Genomic DNA, 17,631 nt, shown 5'->3' with positions numbered 1-17,631 from the left:
AAATCCTGCAGCGCCCGCAAGGTCCCCCTGCTCAAGAAAGCACATGACACCATGACGGACACTTACTTGACTGTCATACTTGACTGTCCAGAAAACCTGTTCGCATGTGGATGCTTAAGCCAGTGGAAACACCCATTTAAGCGTCCGGGGCTGGTGGAAACGGGGCAATAGAGCTGTCACAAATTATACACATTTCACAAAACACAATCATACTAATTAAGTTAGTTGTGCGCTGTAAAGCTGCATTGTCGTAAACATGTCATGATGATGATGTTGATGTATTAATATTTTAAAAGGAATGGCATCAATGGAAGGACTGAGTTCTGCAAACACCCAGTTTGCCTTGGAGCTCTTCAGGAGACTGAGTGCAACTAAGCCCAGCGGGAATGTGTTTTTCTCCCCCCTGAGTATCTCCTCGGCTCTGGCCATGGTCTATCTTGGAGCTAAAGGGGAAACTGCAAGTCAGATGGCAAAGGTACATTCTACTGGATCCTGTTTTCTGAATTATGTAGAGCCTATGTAAAAGAACAAAGTTTTTTTGCAAAGTTACAGACCATTGTTTACCTGCTTGCAATTAGAGCCAATACCTAGTTCTTCTAACAAGAGAATGAAGAATCCTTAATCTCAGTGTCTCTCCTTTTGATTTTCTGTTTTCACTTTTGTGAGTCAGATTCATGACCCATGCATTTGAATAATCAGCCTATAATGAACCTTATGCACTTCCAGCACAAGCATAAAGCAGATGTGATGATGGTAACAGATAATTCACACCCACACAAGCAAACGTCACAACCAGTTGACGTAGGTTTGGTTTCCGAATTGGAGGGACATGTCCACTACGTCTTTGGAGCCAGGCACACATTATTGGAGGGGACTATTGAATGTTCTCTCAATATTGGGGGGGATGTGTCTCCCCCATCCCTGTCTAAAACTACATCTATGCTCTCAACCATAAGAAATGTAACGAAGCAGAGACAGCTGTGCTGGTTGTCCCTCTCTGACTGTGCCACTGGAATGAGCTGTTTAGTTTAAAGCTATCAGCAGTGGGAGTAATCTTGTGTAGCTGATGTCAAGGCTGCTATTAATGTATAACTCCTAACCTGCAGCACTTGTTTCTGAATGTGATTGGACCAAATTAATCCCCTTAAATGTCTTGATGCAGGTTAGTTTTGGCAAGATGTGTTTATATTGAGTTAATGATGCACCAAGATAACTAGCTGGGTAACTTGGGAGATGGTGTCTAATAAGTCTGGTAACTCAGACAGTGTCTTAATAATGCTGTATATGTTTCTGCATTTCTGCCCTTTTGCTTACTCGTGTCAGCTGCTTGAAGATGATATTGACTTTGTTTAAGTGGGAGACATATTCCAACTTGCCTTAATCATTTACTATTGAGGTCACTGGCTCACTGAATTTGGATATATATTTATACATATTTTGCTGCCCATATATACACACACATACATATGGTCTGTTTTCCAACAATTCTGTTATGTTTATAGTTTATATGTCCTCATCTGGGAAATAGCAATGGCCTATGGTAAATAAATAAAAACATGTTTACTGAAAAAAATATCACATTTTATCTCCTGTTCCAAAGTGAATGAAATTCAGATTCAGATAACTAATACTCTTATTATTTTCTTTAATAGTTTCTTTAATCTTGAATTTGTTATTATTTACATAACAAACAAAATAAATATTATGCACATTTATTTTAGCTTTATGGATCATAATAGTTTTAGCCTGAACACCTGTATTTCATACTCTTCATGGTATTTTCTTTCTATCAGGCTCTTAATTTCAGCAAAGACAAAAATGTCCATTCCAGTTTTGAGGCACTGAATTCTGAGATCAACAAACCTGCTGCTTCTTACCTGCTGAAACTAGCCAACCGGCTGTATGGGGAAAAGACCTTTAATTTCCTTCAGGTGAATAACATCATAATTGTCGAGCTATATTATGTTATATTGTTCGTCTATCTGTGAAGTTCAGAGAATTAATTTTCTATTACTCTACTTTAGGAATTCTTGGAATCCACAAGGCAGTTCTACCACGCAGACCTGGTTCCTGTGAGTTTTGCGGGAGCTCCAGAAGAGTCACGGAAGCAGGTCAACATCTGGGTAGAGGAGCAGACAGAAGGTTAGCCTTGTATAGCCCTTAAATAAACTCAATATTGCTTTCAGTTTGTGGTTCTTATTTCAGTTGTGTCATCATGTAGGAACTTGGAAGTTATGAAGTGAGTTACCTCCAATCTGTATAGTGCTCTGGGATCCCTTTGGATGAAAGGCAATATATTAATGCAGAATGTTATTATTCATTTTAGAACTTCATCCTCTGTATTTTACCACTGTGGGTTTTCATGCTTTATTGATTTAATACAAAATGTTTCTTCTAATATAGTTATTGCATTTGCTTTCCTTGCATTTTTTTTTATATGTGAATTTGTTTTCTACCGTATCATTTATATTGATGTTTTGTTTTGACATCATAATAATGTATTCATCACTTTGTTTAAAAATTTGCCATCACACTGTATTTGAGACAATTGTTGTGTTTTTTCTTTTTAGGTAAAATTCGGGACCTATTGAAACCTGGAACAGTTGATTCAACAAAACTTGCTCTAGTGAACGCAGTCTACTTTAAAGGGAATTGGATGCACAAGTTTGATAAAAAAAATACAAAAGAAATGCCCTTTAAAATGAATAAAGTAAGTGGATAGACATGGAAGTAAGATTCTGTGTATTTTTCTATGTATGTTAAATAAGTGAAGTCCGCAAAGATGTCTTTCAGTATAACTAGTTCATTTTTAATTTTATTAAAGGATGTCTCTCAATTAAACTTTTATACAAAAATGATGTTGTACTTCAAAAAGTGTTGTAGTTGAAATTCATAATAATAATTACTCCCCCCCCCCCCCCCCCCCCCAAAATCTGGGGAATTTTTCTTAAATTCTGCCATTTGAAATGTTTTTTTCTGGCGGAACGAAAAATGTGTTTCGTGTAATGAAATGGACAATCAAATGGCATAAACAGAGACAATGATACTTATACTTGTATGCAGTTTACATGTCTCAAAATGAACATGCACAATACTGTAATTGCCAATATGAATACTAACATTTTCATCATGACAAATCGATATGAAAATTTAAAATAAATAAATAATGTAATGCAATTACAAGAAGTATAAATGCATAAACATACATTCTTTTAGATCAGTGGTTGAATAGTCAAAATAATCGAGAGAGATGTATTTTCAATCAAGAGGAATTTATTACCAGCATCTGCAAGGAAGATGTGATCTCAAGAACAGTCTCAGAGAAGTTACAAACTACAGGCACATTTATGCAGACCAGACAGGAGAGAAAGATAACAGGCCCACGTCTGTCCCGTGATGAGTGCAAGTTCGGATTCTGCCTGATTCTCATTAGGAAAACCCATATATGGTTAAACCAGGGTAATATAAGAAATACATCATGTTAAATATGAGGGGGTTTGTATGATGTTTCAAGCCCAAATTGTTGGTGAAAACTGGTTCTTATCAGACCTTGTTCTTCTAGGTATCAGGGTTGACCTATAGCACAGTACTGTAGCACAGTGAGACAGTGAGACAGTGACTGTGTCACACAGACATCATGAATGTATTAGCATTATTTTATTGGCAGGTCTGCACCTGATATAGCTCTGGTCTGCTTGTCCTAATCGGCTCAGCAAGTTTCTAACTTTACTTTTGAATTAAATCTTGATCTTGTGAAACCAGGTCTCTGGATCAATGCTTTGAGCAGTCACCTGTTTGATCATGAATGCTAAGTCTTTTGTGTAAGTGTAAGGCACTATAGTGTTGAAAAGCGTGTTTTCTGTATTGATACGCACCTGTAATAGATGGAGCCATTTCAAAGCACTTTCCCGTTGCATATTTTTTTCATATTTCAGTTTTATGCTATTTTTATAACTGGTTAGGGTATTTTATAATTGTATAAATGTGCATACTGATATGTGCATAGTTTTTGAAGGGAGCTCGATGGCTACGGCCTACTCTCTCCCCTTCACTGCCTGCATGGTGCCTTGGTGTAATCCAAAGCAGCGCCTCTCACATTGGATTGTGGACACTATTACCATGGCCTACGAGTCCACCGGGACACCAGTGCCTGGACACCTGATGGCCCACTTGACTTGAGTTGTTGCCACATCATGGGACATTTTTTAAGGTGCATCCCTGCCAGACATTTGTGCGGCTGCAGCTTTGGCTTCGCCGCTTGCATTTGTTCTGTTCTACAGGTTGGACGTGATGGGACCAGTCCCCTCCATTGGGAACCAGGTGTTGGCTTCAGTTGAGCCTCAGCATCCTATGGGCTCTGGCTCCTGATTTATCTCCCAGTCTGCCCCATCCTGTTGGAGCTACGTCAAACCATATTTCCATTCCACTGGTCTATGCCTTCCAGTCGACCATCCACGAGAGCTGCTCCTAGACTTCCTGACAGCCCTGCTGATGTGTTCCCAGGGTCTGTCATGCGGCCTACATATATGAAGCCTGTATATACACTCACCTAAAGGATTATTAGGAACACCATACTAATACTGTGTTTGACCCCCTTTTGCCTTCAGAACTGCCTTAATTCTACGTGGCATTGATTCAACAAGGTGCTGAAAGCATTCTTTAGAAATGTTGGCCCATATTGATAGGATAGCATCTTGCAGTTGATGGAGATTTGTGGGATGCACATCCAAGGCACGTAGCTCCCATTCCACCACATCCCAAAGATGCTCTATTGGGTTGAGATCTGGTGACTGTGGGGGCCAGTTTAGTACAGTGAACTCATTGTCATGTTCAAGAAACCAATTTGAAATGATTCGACCTTTGTGACATGGTGCATTATCCTGCTGGAAGTAGCCATCAGAGGATGGGTACATGGTGGTCATAAAGGGATGGACATGGTCAGAAACAATGCTCAGGTAGGCCGTGGCATTTAAACGATGCCCAATTGGCACTAAGGGGCCTAAAGTGTGCCAAGAAAACATCCCCCACACCATTACACCACCACCAGCAGCCTGCACAGTGGTAACAAGGCATGATGGATCCATGTTCTCATTCTGTTTACGCCAAATTCTGTCTCTACCATCTGAATGTCTCAACAGAAATCGAGACTCATCAGACCAGGCAACATTTTTCCAGTCTTCAACTGTCCAATTTTGGTGAGCTTGTGCAAATTGTAGCCTCTTTTTCCTATTTGTAGTGGAGATGAACGGTACCCGGTGGGGTCTTCTGCTGTTGTAGCCCATCCGCCTCAAGGTTGTACGTGTTGTGGCTTCACAAATGCTTTGCTGCATACCTCGGTTGTAACGAGTGGTTATTTCAGTCAAAGTTGCTCTTCTATCAGCTTGAATCAGTCGGCCCATTCTCCTCTGACCTCTAGCATCAACAAGGCATTTTCGCCCACAGGACTGCCGCATACTGAATGTTTTTCCCTTTTCACACCATTCTTTGTATACCCTAGAAATGGTTGTGCGTGAAAATCCCAGTAACTGAGCAGATTGTGAAATACTCAGACCGGCCCGTCTGGCACCAACAACCATGCCACGCTCAAAATTGCTTAAATCACCTTTCTTTCCCATTCAGACATTCAGTTTGGAGTTCAGGAGATTGTCTTGACCAGGACCACACCCCTAAATGCATTGAAGCAACTGCCATGTGATTGGTTGGTTAGATAATTGCATTAATGGGAAATTGAATAGGTGTTCCTAATAATCCTTTAGGTGAGTGTAGTTTGTTCATTATTGACAATGTGTTGCAGTGGTGCACGAGTCTGGCCTCTACCCCACTTTATGTATTTACTGTGTTTATAACAGCAGAACTGTGGCTCCGTCTTAACTGGAATTAGACTGGAGCTCACTGCCGCTGTTCCAGCTGATGGTGCTTGAGTTGTTTGCTGCCTCACTGTGTACATAGTTCCCTGGTCAGCAGGTCTGTGGCCGTTCTGGCTGTGTGCGGTAAGCATTTGAGCGGGCTCTCGTGCCCTGCTGTGTACATAGTTTGTTCATTAGCACAATAGTTAGCTGGTCGTATCAGCAGGCGTCAGCTGCTCCTGTGTTCCGGAGGTAGTGCATGAAAGGTTCCTGTGCCCTGTGCTGTATATAGTTTGTTTGTATGACATATATTTGATTTTTCAGCACAATGGAGATCCCTTCCCTGTACTGTTCAGTTGGGCAGGATGCTCCTGTGCTGCGCATAGGTTCCTGTTGCCACACTATACATGTGTTATGTTATTATTTTCCAGCCTGGCTACTCTGAGTGACTAGTCGGCTGTATATTGTTTATTGTGTTGCATATGTTGGGTCTGTGGCCCCGCTCCTGTTAGATCAGGGGTCCACTGCCATGTTATTGCGTGGAGGGCGCACAGATTGCTTGATTGCCCCGCGCCTATATATATGTATTATTATTACACTGTGCAAAAAGTTTACAGCCTCGCTCCTAGCTGCACTAGAAGAGACGCCGGCCTTGCTATGGTAAGTGGAGGGCATAAGAGTTGACCTCTGTAGCCCCGCTTAATATATACTGATTATAGACAGTTTCAGGTAGAGTGCGACTACGGTCCTCACTCGTAGATGGCTTATGTGTGGCCCTGAAAAATGTTAACTGTCTGGAGTTGTTATTGAGGCCCTTAACAGGATGCCTCAGGCTCCCTTATCAGCTCGCTGCCTCCTCCCTTGCAACGGTTTTGATATACAGTAACCCCTCCCCCTTGGGCAGTGCTTCCGAAGTTAACAAGTTGTTGATTATCTGAGAAAGGAGGCACTGCCCAAGGGTTGCAAGGTCGCACAGGAGTCGTAGCTCCTGGCAAAAGAGGAAGAGCCTGCGCTGACGTCACCTTTTATACAAACCGGAAGTAGAAGGGACCTGTTTGAGTGACATGTGCAGGGGCCAATGGCAGCTTTGATAGAGTGACGTTTTCGATGGGGTTCCTATGGAAGTGCGCAGAAACCCCTCACCCTTGAGCAGTGCTTTCTTTTTCAGATAACTAAAGGTTGCATTTACAACCCATCTTTTTTTTTTCCTGTCTATCATTCAAAAAGTGGTTTATTTTGTGGGAGTATCATTAATACTTTGCTTGGCTATTCTATAATAGATGACAGATACTGCTATTGGCAAATATTTCTTCTACATGTCTGACACAAGGAAACAAGCACTTTTCTGATTTATGTTGCTGTGTTGTTTAGAATGAAACCAAGCCGGTGATGATGATGTACCAGAAGAAAGAGTTCCCCTATAAATATGTTCCTGAACTGAACCTGCAAGTCCTGGAGCTGCCCTATGTTGGTGAGGAGCTCAGTATGTTCATCCTGCTGCCAGAGGAGATCAGAGACGGCTCCACTGGACTGGAGAAGGTAACAATGCAGACAACTTTAAAACCATTTGCAAGCTTTACTGAATATTGACCATTTTCGTGACACACACAGTGAAGCAGGCAGCAGGCGACTTTTCCTTATTGTGTGTGTATTGTACTATTGTTTTTCATGTACAGAGCTGCTTGCTTCCATGCAGTCAACAGTTACATTCTCAGCTGGCTGTGCAGCACTAGTGTGCTGATACAGTGGAACCAGAGACACATCTTCACAGAGACACCTGCTGTCAGGCCTGTTGCTTCCTTAACCCCTGCAACCGTGGAATGCAATCAGCACTACCCTGGTGTCATCTGGGGAAGTTTAATTTCTCCCACTGCTTCCACCTGTGAGTTAGCAGTGTTATCAGCCACAGCTGTGTCGTGTCTTCCATCTGACACCTAAGCGCTCCAGCTCTGCACTGTAGGCTCACAGTGTAAATGGAGGCAGATGGTCTGTCAGTGTACATTTCAGAAGACGCCTATGTATTGAATGCATCTCTCCCATGCCAGTACGAGTGTGTAGTGGTAAGCTGAGTTGCTTAACAATTGACATTGCCAAACTGGGGTATAAGTGGAATCACGAGGTACCCTTTGAATGTGACAATGGATCTCAACAGGAGCCCTTACACACACCACCATTTAATTTCCATTGTGGGCTTGGACAGAAACGTATTTCATTGTTTAATTCCCCCTGTATGTTTCAGCTCGAGAAGGAGATGACTCTGGAAAAAATCCACGAATGGACAAAGAGGGAGAACATGGACACTAGAACTGATATAAAGGTCCATCTTCCCAAGTTCAAACTGGAAGATGATTATGAACTGAAATCCCCACTGGCCAGTCTGGGGATGGTGGATGTGTTTGATGAAGCTCGAGCTGACCTGTCGGGAATGAATGGTGACCCGGGGTTGTTTTTGTCTAATGCTGTACACAAGTCCTTCGTTGAGGTGAACGAAGAAGGCACAGAGGCTGCAGCTGCCACAGAAATGACCATAATGCTTTGCTGCCTGCCACCCACAGAGCATTTCACTGCTGACCACCCATTCCTCTTCTTCATTAGACACAACAAGTCCAAGAGCATTCTCTTTTTTGGGAGGTATTCCTCCCTGTAACTGAGGTGTTAATGTAAAACTGACAGTCCTTCTTAACTTTCGGTTTTATCAGCCTTTGAGTGTAATGTGCACTGACACTTAGTCTCACCAGTATATTTGATAATCCCCAATCCTGCATCACCCTTGCGTCAAGCAAAGCCATCATATACACCCATCATGTTGACTATGTAACAAGCTTGCTTTCCTCAGTAGTTTGCTTCACACAGCCCTGATACCACGCTCCCTCTCACAGACTGAATAAACTCCTTTTACATCAAACCACTACTATCTTCCACCTACTTCTATAGGGGTTTGTCTGGGGTTTGTGAATTGTTATATTGTCTTTATCTCTTTCATTAATGCTAACTGCCAGGCATGTTAATAAAGAAAACATGTAAAAGCATGATCATTGCCAAAAGTAGATATTCAACACTGAACACCGTATAGAGAAAAGCATCCAAATGTGTTTCTATGAGTTTATATTCTAAATGCAGGTGAAAACGTTTTGATCTCATTGTTCTAATCTTGAGTCCTGTCAAACTCTCCAAGGACCACCATGGACATGATAACCAAAGCTGTAAATAGCCAAAGATTCTAGAGTCTAATCTGACAGGTGTGGTAATAGTTTCCTCCACTGTTGTATTGCAGTGAAATCTACAATAAATCAATAAACGAACCAGGAGAACAAGGGTTTTTCAATATAATTTAATTACTTATTTTGCTGCTTGGTGTCAGTGCAGAGTATGCACAGATCATACATTATGAGAACAAACAGTTTAAGTTATAGGGTGTCCCCGGATACCCCAGCACACACGATGTGGTTAAGCCTACGGGCTTACGCGGTGCTTGTATTCCAGCACCTGGTGTTGGGTATACACAGTGTTCAGTCCGGCAACAGCAAGGTTGCGTGTGGTTGGTGTCGCAGTGCCCCTGTGTATATAAATGTTGCTGGGTGGAGACGCACTTACAGCGGCGGGCCCACTAGGTGCTCTACTTGTTGCAGAGGCGTTCCAGTTGTTGTGTGCCCCCGGTGCAAACACTGATCGGCGCCTCTGCTGCACGATTCCCTGAACGCGCGTGTGTGCGCTCGGCTCGGCGATGAGCTCCTCTCGCCCCCGCCACTGTGCCGCTTGCGGCCAGCGCACCTTGCCCGCCTGGAGTGGGGAGATCCTATGCCCCGTCTGTCTGGGCACCGACAGGTCCGCCATTTCACCGGGCACCGCCGCAATCACCACTGCGTCCAGAGATCCCCCACTCCGGCGAGTGACGGGGGGGCTTCGGGGGTCCTGGACCTCCACCTCTCCCCGAGCCCCCCCGTCTCCTCCGCCAGGGCTGCAGGATTGGAGACAGCCGCTGTGGCAACTGCGTCCCCCCTGCCTGAAGTGCGCGCCGTTGCGGCCGCGTGCGCCCCCCATGCATGCGCACGTGAGCGACAAGGAAGAGTGGTGGAGCGACGCCACCGGGCTCCCTCCCCCTCTTCTGAGTCTTCGCTGGCCTCCTCCCTGCCGTGCCGTCGGCGTAGGAGGTCAGGCTGAGCGGACAGGGAGCGCGATGAGGCCATCCTTGCTCTCAATAGCAGGATAGACCAAATCTGCGCTCTCTTGGCCACGCAGGCAGCGCAACAGGTGCCCCCCCCCCACGACATGACGCTCCACCGCTGGCTTACACCGCGCCGGTGGAGACTGAGGGGAGTCTGTCTGCCCCATCCCAGGAGGAGGGCAGCAGACGGGCCACCTGGGAGGAGGACCGCCTGTCTCTGGGTCCTCACGAGGACTCAGAGCTCGAGGCAGAGCTCATGGAGGAGGAGCTGGTCGCTTCCACCTCCTAGCGGCTGCATCACAGACCCTCCCCCTCGGCCTCCTCCAGTTGAGGCCATTGCAGTGGTGGTTCGGGTTTTTCAGGATGCAGCCTCACCGCGATCGAGCACGCCGAATCACAGTTACTCCGGCATGCTGGGCCCAGTTTACCACCGAGCAGTCATGACGACAGATGCCTCCAAGCAGGGTTGGGGAGCAGTCTGCGACGGATGTGGAGTACGAGGCAGGTGGACGGAACCATCACGGTCCCTCCATATCAACATCCTGGAGTTACAAGCAGTACTCCTTGGACTGTCTCATTTCCTGCCAGTCTTGCGGGACAGACATGTGCTGGTCCGGATGGACAACACAGCGGTGGTTGCCTATATCAACAGGTCTCTATCAAAGAGGTCTCCAGTTGCACAGACTGTACTGTCTAGCATGCTATCTGCTTATGTGGGCGGAACCGCGGTTCCGCTCCATCAGAGCAGTTCACTGCCCAGGCCTGACCAAACACGGCAGCGGACCTCCTCTCTCGGGGAGGCCCCCCGGTCCCTGAATGGCGCCTCCACCCGCTTGTGGTACAACAACTGTGGAGCCGGTTCGGCAGGGCGGACGTGGATCTCTTTGCCTCTGCAGAGTCCACACACTGCCCACTATGGTTCTCCGTCCAAGACCGCTCAGGAACCCTAGGGATCGACGCGCTAGCTCACAAGTGGCCGCGCTGTCTCCTTTACGCTTTCCCACAGAAGGTCAGGAGAGAACGAGCGACAGTTCTGCTGATAGCCCCGCGGTGGCCTTACAGATTCTGGTTCGTAGACCTGATCGCCCTCCTCCACGGAGAGCCTTGGCAGCTCCCAGTGAGAGCGGACTTGTTGTCCCAGGTGCAGGGCACGCTTTGGCACCCCAATCCGGGCCTCCTCCAGCTCTGGGCCTGGGGTCTGTTGGACGCGGTAGTTGCCACTATTCAGTCGGCGAGAGCTCCCTCTACGAGGTCGCAGTATTCCTACCGCTGGTGGATGTTTAGCACCTGGTGCCAAGACGGCGGTCAAGACCCAATTAATTGCCCCATCGGGGTCATATTGCAATTTCTACAAGACCTGTTGGACCAGGCGGCCATCATGTCATGTTATGTTCGGATTGATGGCGAGCCTCCAGGGTCTCATTTTCTGGCTGTGCAGTTTCTAAAGGGGGCTCGACGGTTACAGCCTCCTCGAACCCTTTCACTGCCCGCATGGCGCCTTGATGTAGTACTGGACGCACTTTCCCAAGCCCCATTTGAGCCACTGAACTCAGCTGAGCTGAAGCTGGTTTCACTTAAGACTGCGTTTTTTTTTAATTGTACACAGCTACTGCCTTCTAGGTTATTCAATCAGCTAAAACAGTTAAACAGTAGAAAGGTTTGTGTTTTGGGGCACAGGTATTTGGTTGAGGACTTAAAACAATATCTTTGATAAAATCTGGTGCCTGAAGAATACTGACCAGCACCAATCAACTCATCAAACACTTCAACAACAGTAACAAACTCAGGTCTGTGTTCATTGTGCATGTGGTAAATCTATTTTGTACAACTGTATTTTAATGTGATGTAATCACTTGATAGATAAAACAGTAACATATTGTCTATCTGAAGATACAAAATGGCTTCTCACACTCCCATCCTTAGATATTTTCACTTCCTGTGAGAGGAGAGCTCTGACTTAACCCGTATTTGTGTTCTTGTAATAAACTTGTTACTACTCCATCGGTGTCCTGAGAATTCATGAAACCACTTCACAATTGTAGGGGGAAAATGTACCTTTATTATTTTAATATTTTCGGGAAGTGTTTCAAATGTGAAAAAAAAAAATACAGGACACAGGAAGGAGCAGTACACAAAACGAATAACAAATCTGTGGGCCAGAACTGTCGCAGAGAGGTACGTGTTTCCGTCCTGATGGGCAGAGGAGGACAGTGGCAAAGTGAAAATGGCAGTGGAGGGCAGCAGGCTTTTCCACTACAGTGACAATGACAGATCAGTCTGTCTATTACAAACCTTCCCTTACCAACTATGACACTAAATAATTTGTGGGTGGAGAATCATAAAGAGTTTATGCAAACAAATCAGTGGTAATAGAATAAGGTGATGTATAATATGCACAATATGTAAGTCTCCTTATTCTATTACCACTGATTTGTTTGCATAAACTCTTTATGATTCTCCACCCACAAATGATTTAGTGTCATAGTTGGTAAGGGAAGGTTTGTAATAGACAGACTGATCTGTCATTGTCATTGTAGTGGAAAAGCCTGCTGCCCTCCACTGCCATTTTCACTTTGCCACTGTCCTTCTCTGCCCACCAGGACGGAAACACGTACCTCTCTGCGACAGTTCTGGCCCACAGATTTGTTATTCGTTTTCTGTACTGCTCCTTCCTGTGTCCTGTATTTTTTTTTTTTTAATTGGGGGGGGGGGGCACTGCTATGTTTAGTGCAGCCAACTTAACACAATACACACTGCCAGGGGTAATATACACAAAGAGACCCAGGAGGGGCCGGGGGTGCAGTGGGGCTGCTGTAGGAGTATCAAAGCAGGGAATTGGGATTAAAAAAGAATTACAATAAAATAAAAAAAGTCCAGTAAGAAGGAGGGTCTTCATAAAGGGGATCTTCACTGCAGAAATATCAACACATCTGACTCTCTCTCTCCATCACACTCACACCCTCTTCACATAAAAGCCACATCTGGGATCTTCCTTTGAGCCTGAAGAGGAAGAGAGAAAGAGAGAGAGTGAGCAAGAGAGAGTATGAGAGGAAGAGTGAGAGTTAAAGAGAGAGAGTGTAAAAGAGACTGACCTTGAGCTGGGTGAAGATCTGTGAGGCTCTGTTGAAATCCCACGCATTGTCCTGTAGACACCTGCAACACAATCTCTACTATTAACAACTCTCAGCACACACAACACACACATTATTGTATATAATCGACACACTGCTGTTAACACACACTATTGCAAATATCAATGTGGCGCAGTATGCTGTGTCAGTGGTTCCTGTCCCACTGTGGTCAATGTCCAGCAGTATGTACTTCTGTGACCACTCTAGGTTCATGCGGGACCGCGTGGAGAAGATGGACAGCATCTTTTGCTGCTTAGCGGTCAGTTTGGACACGGAGCTGCTGGATGGCATGGGGGCTGACGTAGCGAACGCCCGTCTGATCATCTCCGTCTTTGCATTCCGCACAAACAGCTCATCGTTCACAATACAGAGCCTGAGAGACGGAGAGAGAGACCGAGAGCTCATCATTCACTATACACAGCCTGGAGAGAAGGGTGGAGGGATGAGAGGCAGAGATGGAGAGATGAGTGGAGCTCTTACCCAGAATCTGCTGCAGGAACAGTGATGAACGTGCGAGAGAACATGCGCACTGAGTCTCCAGACTTCTCGTTCACTGAGAGGAGAGAGAGAGAGAAAGAGAGAGAGAGAGTCAGTGCCAGACACTGCAGGATAGTAGAGTCCTCCCATCTTCCTTCAAAGAGTCCACTATAGTACAGTCTAGTGCAATTTGCGGTAGTCTAGCTCAGCATTATACTGTCCAGCTCCACTCACCTTCTTTAAACACTCCACTGACAGTGAAGCACACCATCTTTTTCTGGAAGAGAGAGAGACACCTGTCAGTCAATGCATCAATCACTGAAAACTCCATCTCTCTCACACACACTGTGACACCCAGAGAGAGCGAGAGAGACACACAGACAGAGAGAGACACACAGACACACATGGGTTAGTGGACACTCACAGTGCTGGTGTGGACGTCCACCACGAAGGAGCTGGTGTCGTGCTGCGTCTTGGGCAGCTCGTTCAGCAGGGCCACCACACCCTGACGTGTTTGCTTCTGCAGGTGGAACCATGAGGCTGTAGCAGGAGGGGCAAGAGGGACATGTTAGAGGGGCGCACAGGAGTCCACCTCACTGCACACACCATTTGTCCAATAGCCACCATTTGCACTATCAATGGCTTGCAGCTTGTATGGTACATTACTTGCTAGATGCCATTATGCTGTGAATATTATGTGGAATGCTGACATATCTCGTGTTCTTGATTGTTTTCCTCCTTGCTCCCTTTCCCGTAGCCCTTGTCTGTGACCCTACATCTTAACAGCACTTAGTTTTCACCGTCCAGGATGTAGGAAGTCACTTACTGTACTTACTGTAAATTGGAATTTGTAAAATGTATTATTTTGAATTGCTGTTTTAGCTAAATTGAATTTGAAATGATTGATGCCTTGTACTTCACTGTATTTTTGCACTTTGTTTGCACTTATGTTGTAAGTCACCCTGGATAAGGGCATCTGGCAAGAAATAATAATAATAATAATAATAATAATAATAATAATAATAATAATAATAACATATGAACTGTCTATTGTACTGAATACATTTGTCCTGTGAATTTGGACTGTGTCCATTTTACTGTATACACACACACCACTATATACAGCTTGCACTTGTAAATACTCACTGGGGTCTTTCAGTTCTTTGACGTTGGAACTTGTCTTGTAACCTTCCAGACTGCACCTGTACACAAGAGAGCAGGAGAGAGAGGGGTCAGCACTGTCACCCTGACCACAGTGAACTGACAGACACACACACACAGAGGCACACACACATACTGACAGACACACACATACAGAGTCGCACACACATACTAACAGACACACACATACAGAGTCGCACACACATACTGACAGACACACACATACAGAGTCGCACACACATACTGACAGACACACACATACAGAGTCGCACACACATACTGACAGACACACACACACAGAGGCACACACACATACTGACAGACACACACACACAGAGGCACACACACACAGAGTCGCACACACATACAGAGTCGCACACACATACAGAGTCGCACACACATACAGAGTCGCGCACACATACAGAGTCGCGCACACACACTCTCGTGGTACCTGTAGGGGTTCTGAGAGCAGAAGGGGTAGCTGAGGGAGAAGGTGGCCGTGTCCTGATGCGCCTCGAGAAGCGGCCGTCTGTCCCCCGAGTCGTACACTTTGTAGTACCTGACAGACAGACACACATTAACACACTGCAATAGCAGACAGACACATTGACACACTAAAACCAGACAGATGGACACATTACCACTCTAATTGCAGACAGAGAGAGAGCATTGATATAAAGACCGACACAAACAGCTACACAAACACTATATGACTGAGTCACTCACTCCTGCAGGAAGCGCTGAATCACTCTTTTCACCTTCCTTCCCACAGAAGTACTGCCCTGTAGAGAGAGAGAGCCAGAGAGAGAGAGGGAGAGAGAGAGAGAGAGAGTGGGGGAGAATGTTAGGCAAACCCGTCCTCATTCGGGGACATCAGCTGTAATCTTTATAGGGGGCATGGAAGGGTGGGGGGCTGTCACTCACCTTGCAGGCCGGGGGTGTGGTTGGGGGTTCAATCTCAAATGTAATCAGTCTGGGGAGGACATGACCATCCTGACAGAGAGACAGAGATGTTAGTGTGTGTGTGATTGTATGTGTGCGAGCATCAGAGAAAGTGTGTGAGAAGTGCGTGCGAATGTAGATCTTACCAGCCTGAGCAGTCGGGGGAACTTCTCTCTGATGGCGCTGTCAGACAGGGAAACAGAGGAGAGCAGTGTGACTACAGAACCACAGAGCAACACTCACACACACACTAAACCACAGAGTAACTCACACACAGCCACAGAAAAACACTCTCACACACACACAACCACAGAGCAACACTCTCTCACACATACACACACACACACACACACAACCACAGAGCATCACTCTCACACACACACAGCCACAGAGCAACACACAGACACACACAACCACAGAGCTCACACACCTGATGTAGGATGGCTGGTCTTTGAAGTTTTCGCACAGGGGATTGTGCTGCAGCCACAGCTCCTCCAGCTTGAAGCCCTTCACCTTGTCCAGATCCCTCTCTGACTTCAGCTGGACACGGGGACAGACAGGACAGAGAGGGGCAGTAAGTAGTCAGTGGGCAGGTGTGGACAGGCGCAGCTCGAGGTTGGACAGGTGCAGCTCAGGGGTGGGACTCTTACCTCGTTGTGAGATAGGTTGAGGATCTTCAGGTTGGGTGCTTTTCTCACCAGCTCAGAGACTTCATCCAGTTTGTAGAGTCTGTTGTTCAGAGAGAGGAGCTGGGGGCAGGGAAGGAAGATTAATAAGACCCCATCCTTGTCAGCTGAGGATTACTGCTTCTCCTCTCCTGCTTCTCGAGGACACAACCACTCCACCCCACGAACCGCCGTGTCCCCAGTGCAGGCTGGTTGCTATGGCTTACCTCAGGGATTTTCTCCTCGATGATGTCATTGATGTCCTCCATGCCGCACGTCCTGTTCAGAATCACCTCGATATTCCGAGACACCAGGTCTGAGAGACAGGGGCGGGTTAGAAGGGTGACTGTGAGAGTAACAGTGTGAGAGAGTGAGAGTGTCAGAGTGAGAGAGTGGGCAGTGACAGCATGCTTACCTGCGTCAGTGCGAATGCTGTTGAGGTCCAGAGCGTGCTGGGAGGCATCAAAACGCTTACTCATACATTGCTGGAGAGAGAGAGAGAGAGTCAGAGACAGAGATAGTCAGATCTCAGAGTCCACAGACCCCGGCACATTGGCGACCTTTTGATGGCCTGTGTCAGGAGCAGTCATGCATCTAGTGTGATATTGCATCGTATGCTTTAGTGTACGTCCATCTGTTCGTCTGACCTTGAGTTGCTCCAGGTCCTGCGGCTTCAGTCTGTTCAGCACACTGGGGGGCGGGGGGCTGCGCTGCATGACGATGTACACCTGTGGGGAGGCGGAGCAACAGAGCGGTCACACCCCTGAGCTGATTAACCCAGAGACCAAGAGACAGAGAGACAGACAGAGAGACAGAGAGACAGAGAGAGAGACAGCTCTGCTCACCTTGTGTCCCTCAGTGGCAGTGATTTTGCCGGACACTTTGCACAGGGCGTTGGCTGTGGAGGCGTCATCCACATAGAACACCACCCTATTATCCTTGCAGTGATACTGGAGAGAGGGAGGGAGGGAGGGAGAGAGGTCAGTAAACAGTCCTGCACACAGAGAACAGTTGTATTCATCGCTTTAAAGCCGCCTCCTCCTCTGTCACATGGTGCAGACGGCAGTTTCAGTCACGTGACTCGCTGTGCTGTCCTGGGTCACAGAGAGAGCAGGACTCTGTCACTCACAATCTCCTCAGGGTTTTGCTGCTGTCCTCCTTCAGCCTGGCCCTGCACATAGGGCCTCCTGCGTCCAAAAGGTGCTGCTGACAGCCTCCATTCATGTACACTGGAGGGGGAGAGA

General features: G+C 46.4%; 2 protein-coding genes across 2 annotated transcripts; one reads left to right on the top strand and one right to left on the bottom strand.

Annotated features, from left to right (window-relative positions):
• Positions 1–300: 300 nt before the first annotated feature.
• LOC136768410 (leukocyte elastase inhibitor-like) lies at positions 301–8,507 on the top strand. Its single transcript, XM_066722617.1, has 6 exons — positions 301–475; positions 1,794–1,931; positions 2,025–2,142; positions 2,571–2,710; positions 7,218–7,385; positions 8,086–8,507. The coding sequence occupies exons 1-6, from the start codon at positions 308–310 to the stop codon at positions 8,491–8,493; spliced, it is 1,140 nt and encodes a 379-aa protein (XP_066578714.1). The 5' UTR covers positions 301–307; the 3' UTR covers positions 8,494–8,507.
• A 4,231-nt stretch (positions 8,508–12,738) lies between these two features.
• On the bottom strand, positions 12,739–17,115 carry LOC136712693 (nuclear RNA export factor 1-like). Its single transcript, XM_066689419.1, has 16 exons — positions 17,035–17,115; positions 16,803–16,872; positions 16,615–16,703; positions 16,373–16,471; positions 16,153–16,262; positions 15,869–15,905; positions 15,705–15,773; positions 15,507–15,562; positions 15,232–15,339; positions 14,766–14,821; positions 14,044–14,159; positions 13,854–13,896; positions 13,623–13,695; positions 13,333–13,515; positions 13,104–13,164; positions 12,739–13,011 (listed from the first exon to the last, which is right to left on the bottom strand). Exons 1-16 carry the CDS (start codon positions 17,101–17,103, stop codon positions 12,976–12,978), a joined length of 1,275 nt encoding a protein of 424 aa, XP_066545516.1. The 5' UTR covers positions 17,104–17,115; the 3' UTR covers positions 12,739–12,975.
• Positions 17,116–17,631: the final 516 nt, after the last annotated feature.

Source organism: Amia ocellicauda, chromosome 2 (assembly GCF_036373705.1).
Source record: "Amia ocellicauda isolate fAmiCal2 chromosome 2, fAmiCal2.hap1, whole genome shotgun sequence".
Taxonomy (NCBI): Eukaryota; Metazoa; Chordata; class Actinopteri; order Amiiformes; family Amiidae; genus Amia; species Amia ocellicauda.
This window is presented reverse-complemented; position numbering and strand designations above follow the sequence as displayed.

Excerpts from the sequence above, each read along its gene's own strand:
- LOC136768410 (XM_066722617.1), top strand. The coding sequence starts at position 308 with ATGGAAGGACTGAGTTCTGCAAACACCCAGTTTGCCTTGGAGCTCTTC. Across the intron at positions 476-1,793 it reads CTGCAAGTCAGATGGCAAAG|GCTCTTAATTTCAGCAAAGA; the intron begins GTACATTCTACT and ends TCTTTCTATCAG. Across the intron at positions 2,143-2,570 it reads GGTAGAGGAGCAGACAGAAG|GTAAAATTCGGGACCTATTG; the intron begins GTTAGCCTTGTA and ends TTTTCTTTTTAG.
- LOC136712693 (XM_066689419.1), bottom strand. The coding sequence starts at position 17,103 with ATGCAGCGCAGCCCCCCGCCCCCCAGTGTGCTGAACAGACTGAAGCCG. Across the intron at positions 16,263-16,372 it reads TCAACCTATCTCACAACGAG|CTGAAGTCAGAGAGGGATCT; the intron begins GTAAGAGTCCCA and ends CCCCGTGTCCAG. Across the intron at positions 14,160-14,765 it reads CAAAGAACTGAAAGACCCCA|CCTCATGGTTCCACCTGCAG; the intron begins GTGAGTATTTAC and ends CTCCTGCTACAG.